The 13,052-nt window shown below is 43.3% G+C and overlaps 1 protein-coding gene across 1 annotated transcript in view; it reads left to right on the top strand.

The window, feature by feature from the left end:
• CELSR3 (cadherin EGF LAG seven-pass G-type receptor 3) overlaps window positions 1–13,052 on the top strand; it is a 200,665-nt gene that overhangs the window by 34,114 nt on the left and 153,499 nt on the right. Inside the window, exon 3 of the mRNA XM_066594934.1 lies at window positions 6,339–6,977. Within this exon, the coding sequence (XP_066451031.1) occupies window positions 6,339–6,977 (639 nt within the window). The remainder of the gene's footprint in view (window positions 1–6,338; window positions 6,978–13,052) is intronic.

Here is a 13,052-nt window from a genome sequence, read left to right as displayed (position 1 = left end):
GCGCAACATTCAGCTCCTAGACGGGGAGATTAAAGAGGGTTTATTAAGATTCCGCATTGAGCTGCAAAACGCAGGTAAAAATGACTTTGACTTCTTCAAGGTGCAATCTGTTGTAAAGAGAAGAAAAAAGTTTGATTAACTTTGTCACTTGTTTTGGTTTCTTATATCGATTTGTGCTGCAGAAGCTCCTGATGCTTTTAAAGGGCATTTCTTCTAAAGTGGGAAAGAAAAATCACATATACTGAATGGCCACTTTATTAGAGACCCCGTCGGACTTCTTTGACCTTCAGAAATGCAGAAATTCGTTGTGGCGTAGATTACACTTAGTGATTAAATAGTTCTGCAGATATACCACCCCTTGTGGATAGGAAGCTTCTTGTAGTTGCTGCACATTACTTGGCGGTCCTGACATGAATCCAGATTTCTGTTGCACCGTGCTGATGGCAGGTCACAATTTGGCACAAGCAGCATAAATCGATGACCCCTTTCTGTCAGCTGTGCAGGAAGAGGTCATTGATTCATTCTGCTTGCGCCAAATTCTGACCTTCCCAGCAGCACAGTGCAACAGAAATCTGGATCCATCTGACCAGGTGATGTTTTTCTGCTGCTCAGTGATACAATTTTTGTGCTCTTTTGCCCCCCTTGAGTCTCGCCTTTCTGTTTCTCTTAGACACAATGGTGCTGGAACTGGTCGACCATGAATAGTTTTGCATTCAGATATGATAGTTGGAGGACCAACACAGTATTCGGCTGCTCTTGACTGTGCACACCTGTTGGTCAGATCGATTCCTGACATCCTCCTTTGACCCCTTTCTGGGAAGAGTCGTTTGCATCCAAGGGACTCATTTTCACTGAATATTTTTCCTTAATCACATTATTCTTGGCATACTCTCTCCCCACACAGTCGGCAGTGACATCCTGGCCACGGTTAGTCTAGCAGCGGTGACCAGGCCTCGCTGGAAGTCGCTCAGATCGCTGGATTTTCCCATCCATTGTGGATTGATATTGAAACCGATCCATGGAAAACTTGTCGTGTGATTTTATTCTGCCCTCCAGGGTCACAGGGATAACTTCCATACGGGGGCGCTAATCGTGAAAGGGCTGGGGCTCCAACAAAGGGGCCATTCTCTCTCTCTCTTAATGTGTATATATATATATTTAATTACATGTGTTCTAGGGAATGTAGATGTCCACTGGTGTAGCCACGACTGTGTTTCCCAGCTGTCCCAGTTACCTAAGAGGCAAGTCTAAGTATCAATAGAACCTAATAGCTGCGGTATAACGCCGCGGATTTCCGCCACGTTTTACGTGGCAGACATCCAGCCGTGGGCATTAGCCCTGAATCACCGAAATCAAGCAACGTAACAAAAACTTGTTTTATGAGAGATGTTTTTTTAATGATGTACCGTATTGATGATATAGCGCCAACATATTCTGCATCACTGTACAGTGATGACCATCATTCTTATTGGGGACAATCTGAAAGGATTTCAATTCCTTAATGAGTATATTTACTTTATCAGTATATTTTTGGAGTTTGGGAAGAAACTGGTGTTCCTGGAGGAAATCCCTGCAGACATGGGGGAGAACATACAAACTCCGTGCAGATGTTGTCCTTGGTCAAATTTGTATCTGTGACCTGAGTGCTGCAAGGTAACAATGCTAACCACTGAGCCACCCTAATAGTAGAAAACGCTCATGTAGTAAAAGTAGAGATGTGATGGGATGACACCGTCCATGTGCTGCCTTCTTGGCAGGGCTTGACTAATGATGGCACATGATGTCACTGATGGCTCTGTTCACGTCTGGTTTTACAAGGACCATCTTGTTGTGGCAGAAGTGACACCCAACCTTCTCGGAGTTGAGAGAGGCTGTCTAATCTCGGGCTCTATGGTGGGAGACATAGCTTGTATTAACCGCTTAATGATGTAGGCTTTTTTTTTCATCTTTGTTTTTTCCTCTCCACTATTTAATGTACCATATAATGCATTGAAAAACCTTAAAAAATTTCAAAGTGGAGTAAAATGGAAAGAACACAATTTTGCCATTTTTGGGGGTGTCTTGTTTTTATGTTGTGCATAGTATGGCAAAAATGACAATGACTGTGGGTCAGTAGGAGTACAACGATACCAAATTTATATAGTTGAAAAAAAAAATTCTGCCGCCATATACTGACCACCTTAGCGTTTTTATCTTTCCACCAATGCGGTTGTGTGAAGGCTTGTTTTTTGTGGGCTATCCTATAGTTTTTATTGGTACCATTGAGGACTATATACGACTTTGTGATCATTTTGTATTACTTTTTTTCTTGGAGACGGGGTGACCAAAAAAAGTGCAATTCTTGTGTTGTGTATTTTTTGTCTCATGAGTTTCTCCATGCAGGATCAATGATGTGTAACTTTGAGAGGTCAGACTTCTACTAATGCAACATTACCAAACGTGTTTTTTTATTATAAATATGGGGAAGGTGGGTTAAACTTCTAGTAATAAAAAAAATGTCTTCACTTATTTTTACTTTTTTTTAAACTTACAATCTTTTGATCAAATTGTATTAAGACATGCTACAAGCACGTCCTAATAGGTAGAAATACATGGAAGTCCTTCTGAAGGCCCCCATCTGCCATGACACTGCAATGACACCTTACAGTCTCATCGCAAGGGGGACATTCGAGACCTACAATTGCTGATTGATGGATTTAAATGCTACTGTCAGAATTGACTGCAATATTTAAAGAGTGCGAACGCTGATCAGTGCTGTTGCGGCCAGGTGGCAACTGTCAAAGACTAGCCAAGTCATCAATAGATGATTGTCGGGTGTCTGACGCTCAGATTTCCACTGATCAGCTAATTTTGGTGAGTCTGTCACTGTGTACATGTGCAGGAAGCAGATTGAGCTGACCATAGCACAGTGGCCCGAATTGGTATTACACGCGCATCTCCCATTGAGTTCAATGTAATACCAACCTGGGCCACTTTGCTATGGTCAGCGCAATCTGCTTCCTGTGCTTTCCACGGGGACTATTAATCATCTGATCAGTGGGGATCCCAAGCGGTGGACCTCTGCCGATCATCTATTGATGACCTATCCCAAGGACAAATCTTCAATAGAAAAAAAAAATCCAGGAGAACCCCTTTAAGCAAGCACCTGAATGAATTAGTGAAGAAAGATGCTTCTTCCAGCTACAGTATGTTGAATAAATGCATTGACTATAGGATTCTTGTGAAATAATCTCCAAAAGTTATTCATGGTGTATTACAGGATTGGAAAAACATGGCTGCTCTCTTCCCCCCAAAAAATGGTTACAGTTCATATTGCAGTACAGTTTTAGTGAAGAGCCCTGTGTGGCTCAGAGTGTTAAGGCAGCAGAAATGCAGTTCTAAGCTCTTGTGGGTTCAATCCCCCCATGGTTCAGATAGCTGGTTCAAGGTTGATGACTCAGCCTTCCATCCTTCTAAGGTTGGTAAAGTGAGTACCCAACTTGCTGGTGGGTAAAATATGACTGGGGAAGACAATGGAAAACCACCCTGCAAAAACAGTCTGCCGAAAAAACCTCACAATGTGACGTCACCCTAGGAGTCAGTCATGACTTGGTGCTTGCACCAGGGGACTTTACCTCACCTTTATTGAAGTGAATGGAACTTAGCTATATTATCACACACAAACGGCTTTTTTGGAAGATATTAGCCACATTTTTCTAACCCTTTTACCCCTATAGGTCTTATGGGTCGTAATATGGCTGAGTCCTATTATCATTGCAGAAACCGACCCCAGGCTTAATGAATAGAAATGTGTTTGCCTCCACTCAACATATTCGGAGCATGGTCTAATATATTCTCATTAATTCAATGGGATCAGGCAGCTCACTGGCCACAATGTTGCTTAAGAGAAGGCTTTTACTCTGCATTATAAATCATTTATACAGCCGGCCTGCCAAACGTTAATAATAACTTCCCCGACTCAATACATTACCACAACTATAAATCACTAAGCCTTTAGCCCCTGAGGATGAAAGTATTCTGTTCATTTATGTCCTTTGGTGACCCAGTGACCAAATTCCAAAAATTCCAGGTCAACTAGGAACTCTCGGAGACCCCAAATTATTATACCAAGGGACTATAGCCCCTATAGCCTCCTCTATTGTCTGTTGAGTCATTCACAAGACCTTCATATGCACAATATGGAAGGTGCCCACGCATGAGGTCACATATATACTATTCTACTAAAAGTAATTGGACCTGACGGAGAAAGAAAAGTAGTATTTATTTCCATATCTTAATACTTAGTGAGGCCCATTTGGCCTGGGTACCTCCATCTGATTTGAAGACGGAGTACCGCGATTTGTCACTCCATAGAGAGTTCTCTCATTGCTCAACTGTCCAATGACGATGCTCCTTCCACCATTGTAGACCAGCGCTTCGTGATGGACGCTTCATTTGCAGCGGCATAACCCGTATATCCAATAGCGGACAGTTCCCATCACAAACTATGGCTGACACCTCCAAGGTCTGCATCTTATGTAGTGTGGTTTAGGACATGCTAATAGGTTACGACCCATTCTACTGATAGGGGGGTCTAAAAACTTTTGGTAGGACAGTGTATGGCTAGCCTATAACATTGGCTCTTCTGTGCCTTACACTGAATTGGTCACAGCTCTAAACACATTGTATGTGGCCCCTCGAGACATACGTGTATTCATGTTCTATGAAAATTGCCTCTTTCTGTTCTTTCACTCTGCTTCTCATTTTTCTTCTTAACGTATGAAGGAAAATCAATGGCTTTGAACCTGAAGGGAGTGTGACGGCCGCTGGTATTTAGCAGAAGAGCAGTTTTTTACTTTCCCATCTTATGATGAATATCTAAAGAGAAATGACGGATAAATCCTTTTTTCTCTGGTAGTTTTTCTTTTAGCTTCTTTTATGGTGTTTTTTTATATTTATGTCAAAAGATTCTTATAAACAGTTCGCCAAAGATACAGTTGGGGAAAAATGGAGTGTAGCATCCAATTACACTAGTGCAGGAGCTTACTTGAAACATTTGGTCATCTGACAACAAAAATTTATAGCGATCAATGACATAAGAATCCAAAAATTTAGTATTTTTGGTGCATTTTTTCTCTTGTATTACAGTTGCATGTCCTGGTTGAGGACTAATCACCTGAACTAACAGCATCATCAGCTTTTTTTGTTACTGTAGTGCATACATTTTTGGAAAAGCTATAGTAATTAATCATACTTGCCGATATTTGCAAACCAAACCGCAGGACATTTTAAGCTGTCCTCTGGTTCCACCTAGGAATACCCCAACAAACCCAAGAAACACCCCTTTTGTGGTCTGCTTCATAGGACAGGCTCATAAAAATCAGGACTTGTGGCAATGGTTGGGTGACCTATTAATGTGCGCACAATGACAGCTCCTACAAGAGTAAACCTAGAATCATAGAATGGTAAAATTGGAAGGGACCTCCAGGGTCACCTGGTCCAACCCCCTGCTCAGTGCAGGATCACTAAATCATCCCAGACAGATATTTGTCCAGCCTTTGTTTGAATACTTCCATTAAAGGAGAACTCACCACCTCCCATAGTAACCTGTTCCACTCATTGATCACCCTCACTGTCAGAAAGCTTTTTCTAATGTCTAATTTGTGTCTCCTCCCTTTCAGTCCCATCCCATTGCATCACCTTTATTAATAGGGGGAGAAAAAGCAAAAAGTTAAAGATTATCAGACTTACATTTTTTTTAACAGCCTGCAATGTGATAGACTAACAAAAGAAGCCATAATCACCTCTTTTTTACTCCCAAGGAAACAACAAAATGGCTCCCGCAGAGTTGCCAGTCTGTAATGACAGCGGAAGTCAGGTGACCACTCCTGCCAATCAGAAGGCGCAGCATTGCTGCCCATTTTCCTGGTATCAGCTTTCACATCCTGTTTGCCATGATGCCAGAAGTTCGGAATGGTGATGCTGCGGCCTCTGATTGGCGGCAGTGGACACCTGACTTCTGCTGTCAGTACTGACTAGAAGCACCTTGGGAGCCAGACAGGTGAGTATAGCTATGGCTTGTTTTGTTATTTTATTGTATGTACAGCCATTTTTTTTTTTTTAAGTTGGACAAGCCCTCTAGTTACTGCAAGCAGCGCTTTTTTTTGTCTGGTGCAGGGAGATATCCGGTATCAATACTACAACTCCGGAGGAAGAAAAAAAAAAAACACGAAGAGACAGACATATGGAAACCAGGGAAAATTGACTGGAAGAGGAAATAACCCATAAAGTGAGGAATATTTTGTATGTTTTGTATGCAACGATGATGTAATGATGTCTTCTTCTTTTCTCTTCTACAGACGGGATCCATAGTGTGACCGCCCAATGTGTCCTGCGTGTTCTCATTATCACAGAAGACATGTTGTCCAACAGTATCACGGTTCGTCTGGAGAACATGTCTCAGGAGCGCTTCCTGTCCCCCCTCTTGACCAGCTTTTTGGAGGGCGTATCAACCGTGTTGGCCACCCCAAAAGAAGACATCTTCATCTTCAACATTCAGAACGACACCGACGTGAAGAGCTCCATACTCAACATCAGCTTCTCGGCTCTCGTTCCCCAAGGCGACCGCTCACAGTTTTTCAGCTCAGAAGACCTTCAGGAACAACTGTACATGAAGAGGATGACTCTGACCTCAGCCTCCATGCTGGAGGTCCTACCGTTTGATGATAACGTCTGTCTACGTGAACCCTGTGAGAACTATATGAAGTGTATATCTGTGCTCAAGTTTGACAGCTCAGCGCCATTCATTGCTTCCGAGTCTATACTTTTCCGTCCAATTCACCCCATAACTGGTTTACGATGCCGTTGCCCTCAAGGGTTTACTGGGGATTATTGTGAAATAGAAATTAATCTTTGCTACTCTAACCCTTGTCAAAATGGAGGTGTGTGCGCCAGAAGAGAAGGAGGCTACACGTGTATATGCCAGGAACGCTTCACAGGTCAGTGCTATTATGATTCGGGGTATATGCTGTTGCTTGGTGGCTTAAAAAACAAGTTTTGTGGCATAATAGGCTAACATGGCACCACCATGTGCTACATTGTGGTATGTTGGGTAGTATGATGGCATGAAGGGCTTATATGATACCACGATAAAGCTATACGTTGGGATAGCGGCAGAGTATGTTGCCGTTGGATTTATGGTTGGTATGTTGGGTTACTGTGATGGTGTTAATCACTAACATATAGACACTGATGTATATGGTGGCACCCTAGACTAATATGGTGACACGGGAGGTTTACATTGGGACATTGTTGAGCTATACATTTGTGTGATTCACTAATATGATAGAATCATGGAACATTATAGTGGTTTATAGGGTTTAAGTGGCATAATTATATATGATGGACAATGGAGAGTAGACAGAATGAGGGAATATTAAAAGGGAATATTTGGCTACTTTTAGGGGAGTCATGTGGGAATGATGGGAATTGAAGCACAGTACACTCATTTCCAATGTCCAGTAGTGGCACTGGTACAGATGGCAGGTGCATTGTGTTGGTTTACGGTAGTAACATATTGGTCACATGCCCGTCCATACGCTGTCATCTTATGGAGTGCAGAGTGAGGGGACATAACCTGAAAACTAAGGACATTGGGACACAATTCCAATAGACTGTATAATTTAGTAACATAAAAGCACCATTCATTCACGGATCCAAAGACCCTTTTAAGTAACTTCTTGTTTGCTCCAGATTACCTATGTTTGTAACGGCCTGGAGAAATCCCAGGAGTCAATGTGCCTAGAAAGTTGCATGCATCGCCCTTTTGTGGTTATTTAACATTAATGTCGTCGTCAGATATTTTGAGACTGACGTAAATTTTGTTTTTCACAAAGTTTCATAAGTTTTTGAACTTTAATTGACAAATACTTCCAGTTTAAGCAAAGACTCAGTATTAACAATGTTGTCCTTTTTTTCAAGACATCTTCAATTCGCTCTGGCCTGTTGGATATTAGCTTCTGGGCCAAATCCTGACTGATGACAACCCATTCTTGCCTAATCAGTGGTTGGAGTTTATCACAATTCCTGTATTTTTGTTTGTCCCCCTTGCTTTTTGAGAATTGACCACGGGTTCCTAATGGGACTGAGATCTGGGGAGTTTCCTGGCCGTAAAACCAAAATTGCAATGTTTTGTTCACCGAGCCACCTAGTTATCACTTTTACCTTGTGACATGGTGTTCCATCATACTGGAAAAAACATTGCTCATCACTAGGGATGAGCGAGTATACTCGCTAAAGCACTACTCGCTCGAGTAATGTGCTTTAGCCGAGTATCTGCCTGCTCGTCCCTGAAGATTCGGGGGCCGGCGCGGGGCGGGGAGCTGCGGGGGAGAGCGGGGAGGAACGGAGGGGAGATCTCTCTCTCCCTCTCTCCCGCCCGCTCTCCCCTGCTCCCCGCCGCGACTCACCTGTCAGCTGCAGCGGCACCCGAATCTTCAGGGACGAGCAGGGAGATACTCGGCTAAGGCACATTACTCGAGCAAGTAGTGCTTTAGCGAGTATACTCGCTCATCCCTACTCATCACCAAATTGCTCCTGGATGGTCAGAAGTTGGTCTTTGAGGATGTTTAGATACCATTCGTCATTCATGGCAGCGTTATTAGGCAAAATTGTGAGTGAGCCCGCTGCCTTAAATGAAAAGCACCCTCACACATGAATGGTCTGTGGATACTTTACTGTTGGCATGACTCAGGGCTCATGGGAGTGCCGCACTAGGGGCAGACGACGCAGAAATTGGGGTATGATGCGGACACCGGGCTTACAAAAATATATATATTTTCATTTTAACAAGTAAACTTGGAGATAGTTAATAGACAATATTCAGTTATTCAGAAACGTTAGACAACCTAACTGACTCTAACTAAGAGTATGCTACACTCTAATGAGAGTGCTGTATGGTAACAATCTGTTATCAATCACAAAGGCCAGCTACACACTTCAACTGTTGAACATGTGGTAGAACCACCAAACGTTTCAACCCAGCAATGGTCGTTCCCCCCACACACAGTCTGAAAGTAATGCAAGTGTTGTTCAATAACTTATAATACTGTAATATAAGTGACACGTCTTTGGACGTCTGTTGGGAATACCCCAATTCGCAGAGCTGCAGGACCATATGCATCCTTTGTAGCGGTCTCTCTAGCTGTAGTCCCTGCAGCTTTGTTCTCTGTGACGTCGGTTCTGGCGCATCATGGAGCTGCACTTCCCAAACACCATCTGCCTTCTTTCTTGTGCTACTGTTTCCAACAGGCACAGATTCTTCAGGCAACGTCTTACACGGATCCATAAGCCGACCCCTCACACCTTTGGCAGCTCTCTCTCCCACAGTGCAGCCTCTCTTAAGCCTTGGTACCACTGGGATTGCTCTCCCGTTTGTAGCTCTCTATGATCTCAAGTCCTTCAGACCTCCCACCTGACATCTGCAGCCAATGGGAAGTCGCATAAAGCATTCAATAGAGAAATACACAAACTGCAGTAATGTATGATGGCCAATAGAGGTTGCCTTTATACCATCCACACTACATAACTATAGGAACCATAACAGAACTCATTACAGCACAAACTTGAACCTGGGCTCCCTCCTTATAGTAGCGCTCACCGTTCTTTTCCGGACAGTCATTCTTCCAAACAGTCTGAAGGGGGCTTCATCAGAGAAAATAACTTTACCCCAGTCCTCTGCAGTTCAATCTCTGTACTAATGGAGTCCCTCTCATGAACCCTCAACATTGTAAATATTGCGTTTTTGCCTAAACATGATGTATTTGTCAATAAAAGTTTAAAAACGTATGAAATGCTTATAATTGTACTTCAGTATACCATAGAAACATTAGGCTGCCTTCACATCTGCGCTGGAACCTCCGATCAGAGGTTCAGTCGTAGATCCGGCACAAAATACCAAAAGAAATAGCGCTTTTCCTTCTGATGAAATGCCGGACAGCTGAGTGGAAACGGAACGAACCCCGTATAGTCAATGGGGTCTGTTTGGCGCTGTTCGGTTCCGCCATAAGACAGATCTGTTTGACCAGAGGATTCCACCTTCCTGTTCTCTGAAGGCGGAACCCCCGGCGCAGATGTGAACCCTCCTCAAAGGTCTAAAAACACTGAAGCAGAAAACTTTGTGAAAACCAAAATTTGTGTCAAAACTTTTGGCCACGCCTGTACAGCAATTTCTCCATCCCTGATGTAACTGGTACCAGCAATCGCTTACATAAGAGTCTCCTTGGATATGCTATTGCATTGCAGATATTGTTGACTGAGATGCAGGAGATTTCTGTCTTCACCTACATCAAAGATGAAGACAACAGGAGGAGATTAATTGCATTGGGGATGGAGAAAACATTACAGACCTTCACAAGGGTGCACCTTGAGGCTCCTGGGGTTCAATGCTACATCTGTTACAAGCCCCCAGTTATAATGCGCCATTTCTAATGTTGGTGTCTTTTTATGATGTAGAGAGGCCTTCAAGCCCCCTCAGGCACCAAAACCTGGGTACAACTGCTACTTTGGTGCCGCCTTACACAGTAGTTACACATAGGTTTTTGAAACACTGGTCTAGGAGCTTTTGAGAAAGCATCTTGAAGGGTTTGCACCAATAGCCCCTGGAATGAGCCGTGACTCACAGACAGCTATAACTATAATACCTGACGGTAACGTTTTTCTTTTTTTCTGTGTGCGATCGTTGACTGGTTGAGCATTAAAATGCTTTACGTTCTCTCGAGTCGAGCTCGGCAAACATTATAGATCAGCTCGCTGCGTTCCCCTGGGGAGCTTTATGTGGTTGGCTAGTTGACAATGCAGCCAACAGGTGCCGTACTGTAATTCTGCGCTGTTTACCCGCCATGAGTCTGTTTACCATCATGGTGCTGAATTCTAAGCAGCGTCCGGGGAATTGGTCTTGTAGAAGATGAATGCACGCGGCCAAGTCATAGAATGAATGCGGGCTCTTAAGCGTCTTCGCCCAAGAAAATAAATGAGTAGGGTTTGTGAGATGCTTCAAAAACACCTGGTGCCAGGGCGTCTCTCGTACCGCGCGGGATTCATGTACGAAAAATATTCTGTTCAGTCGGGTTTAAATTATGACCAGTATGGACACTTTATACTCCCTGGGCGTTGTCATTCAGCTTTCCTTGAGTTCTGAATGGCAAATCTACTCAGTAAGGGTGCTTCCACACTGGCATCTTTCTCGTGCGAGTTTTCTGCATTGCAAGACACACAAAACTCGCCGAAAATAGAAGCAATTATTTACAATGGGTTGATTGACATATATGATTGTTATCTCGCAATCATGCCTGCGGGATAGAAAAAACGCAACATGTGCGATTTTTAAGCCATACGTACATGAGCACTTGTGATTTCTATGTGAGTGCGCTGTGTTTTTGATACATTGGATTTTTCATACATGTGAAAATCGGATCTTATTTGAATAGGAAAAAAAGTGAAAGTTTTATGCAAGTGGAAAGTGATTTTTAACTCACCCGTATCAAACAATGGTTGAGTTTTCAGCAATCTCACTGAAAAATGGAACATACTTCAGTTTTGGAAACAATGGGTTAACCCTTTCCAATCCACTGTCTGACCTCTGAAGACATTATGATTTAAGGCTGTACAACTCCGATGTTGGAAGACATCCGTCGGGGTTCTCTTACTGTATATTGCCAGCCTCTCTGCTGTCGGAGCCTATCCAACGTATCACCTCATGCAGTATTGGCTTTAGCCAGCATATAGCGCTGTTGTATAACGGCGGAAAAAGAGTAAGCCCCCCTAGGAAAACCAGGATACAAATTGGATTGGAAAGGGTTAATACATCGCACAAATTCTGTGCATGGCGCAAATACAGAGAACGTGGGCGATTTTATCACTCGTGTTTTCACAAAACACGCCGCACTGACACAAAAAATTACAAGAATGCAAGCGCAATATTGGTTCAAGTTTCCTGGCCTGATATCGCTCTTGCCCGTGTGAATCCAGCCTTATGCAGGGATACTACAGTAGAACGCAGATTTGTATTCACGGGTGTAGGACAGTTTAGTGGGAGTTGTAATGACTACAGTATCAGTTGTCACCTAGTTTTTCCATGATCAGATATAGAGAAAAATAGGTGAGTAGACTTTTTTATTACTTAAGGAGGTTGAAAAAGAAGACATTTTAGGCTCTTGGGACATAATAAAGAAATAAGTCATACTCGCCTCCTTCAACCGTCCCATCCAGTGCAGGAGCCAATCCGATCCCAGAAGAAGCTTCGGCGGTCACCTACTGTTCATGGCAGGATCACTACTGAAGCTTGTGATTGGCTGGGTGCTCACATGCACAGTGAACAACGTGTGACTGGCGGAGCTTCTTCCAGGATTGGACTATGGCGCCACTTATAGGGATACTGTCATCTAGGAACAGCGCCATAAACTAAGTTATGGTGTTCTGGGAGGTAACGGAGAACCAGAGGATGTCATTTTAATACTCAAAGACTTTTATAGGAGAGCGCGCACAGGGATCTGAAAAGAGTCAAATTTCCAGACTGCGCTCGGACTTCACTGGTGGACAATGCGGATCCAGGGAGTCGGTGAGTAATTGATACCTACATCCTGGCTCCCTGAACAGCACCGTAACTTAATTTATGGTGGTGTTTAGTGGCAGCAGCGTCCTTTTAAGGAGGCAAATATACCTTATTTCTGTATTTTATAACCTGGTCAGACTATGAAGTTTTTTCTCAGTCCTGAGAAACCTCTTTCAAGGGGTTTAATCAGGAACATACATCATCGACCTATGGTGAGATAGACCATCAATGTGGTGTCTCCTTAAGGCTTATGGCTGTGCGGTTATTTTGTAAAGCCATAATTATAGGACACCTCTGTATAGACAAAACATCCTATAGACGAAAAAAGGTCCTTTCACATGGGCTGATTATCGGGCCCGATCACTCCTCCAAAGGCTCATTCACCCGACATTCGGGCTGTGTAAAAGGACTAATGATCCACCAAGGAACAAGCAAACGTTGGCTCATTCGTTGGCTGATCGTT

This window comes from Eleutherodactylus coqui, chromosome 3 (genome assembly GCF_035609145.1).
Source record: "Eleutherodactylus coqui strain aEleCoq1 chromosome 3, aEleCoq1.hap1, whole genome shotgun sequence".
In the NCBI taxonomy this organism is placed as follows: Eukaryota; Metazoa; Chordata; class Amphibia; order Anura; family Eleutherodactylidae; genus Eleutherodactylus; species Eleutherodactylus coqui.
This window is presented reverse-complemented; position numbering and strand designations above follow the sequence as displayed.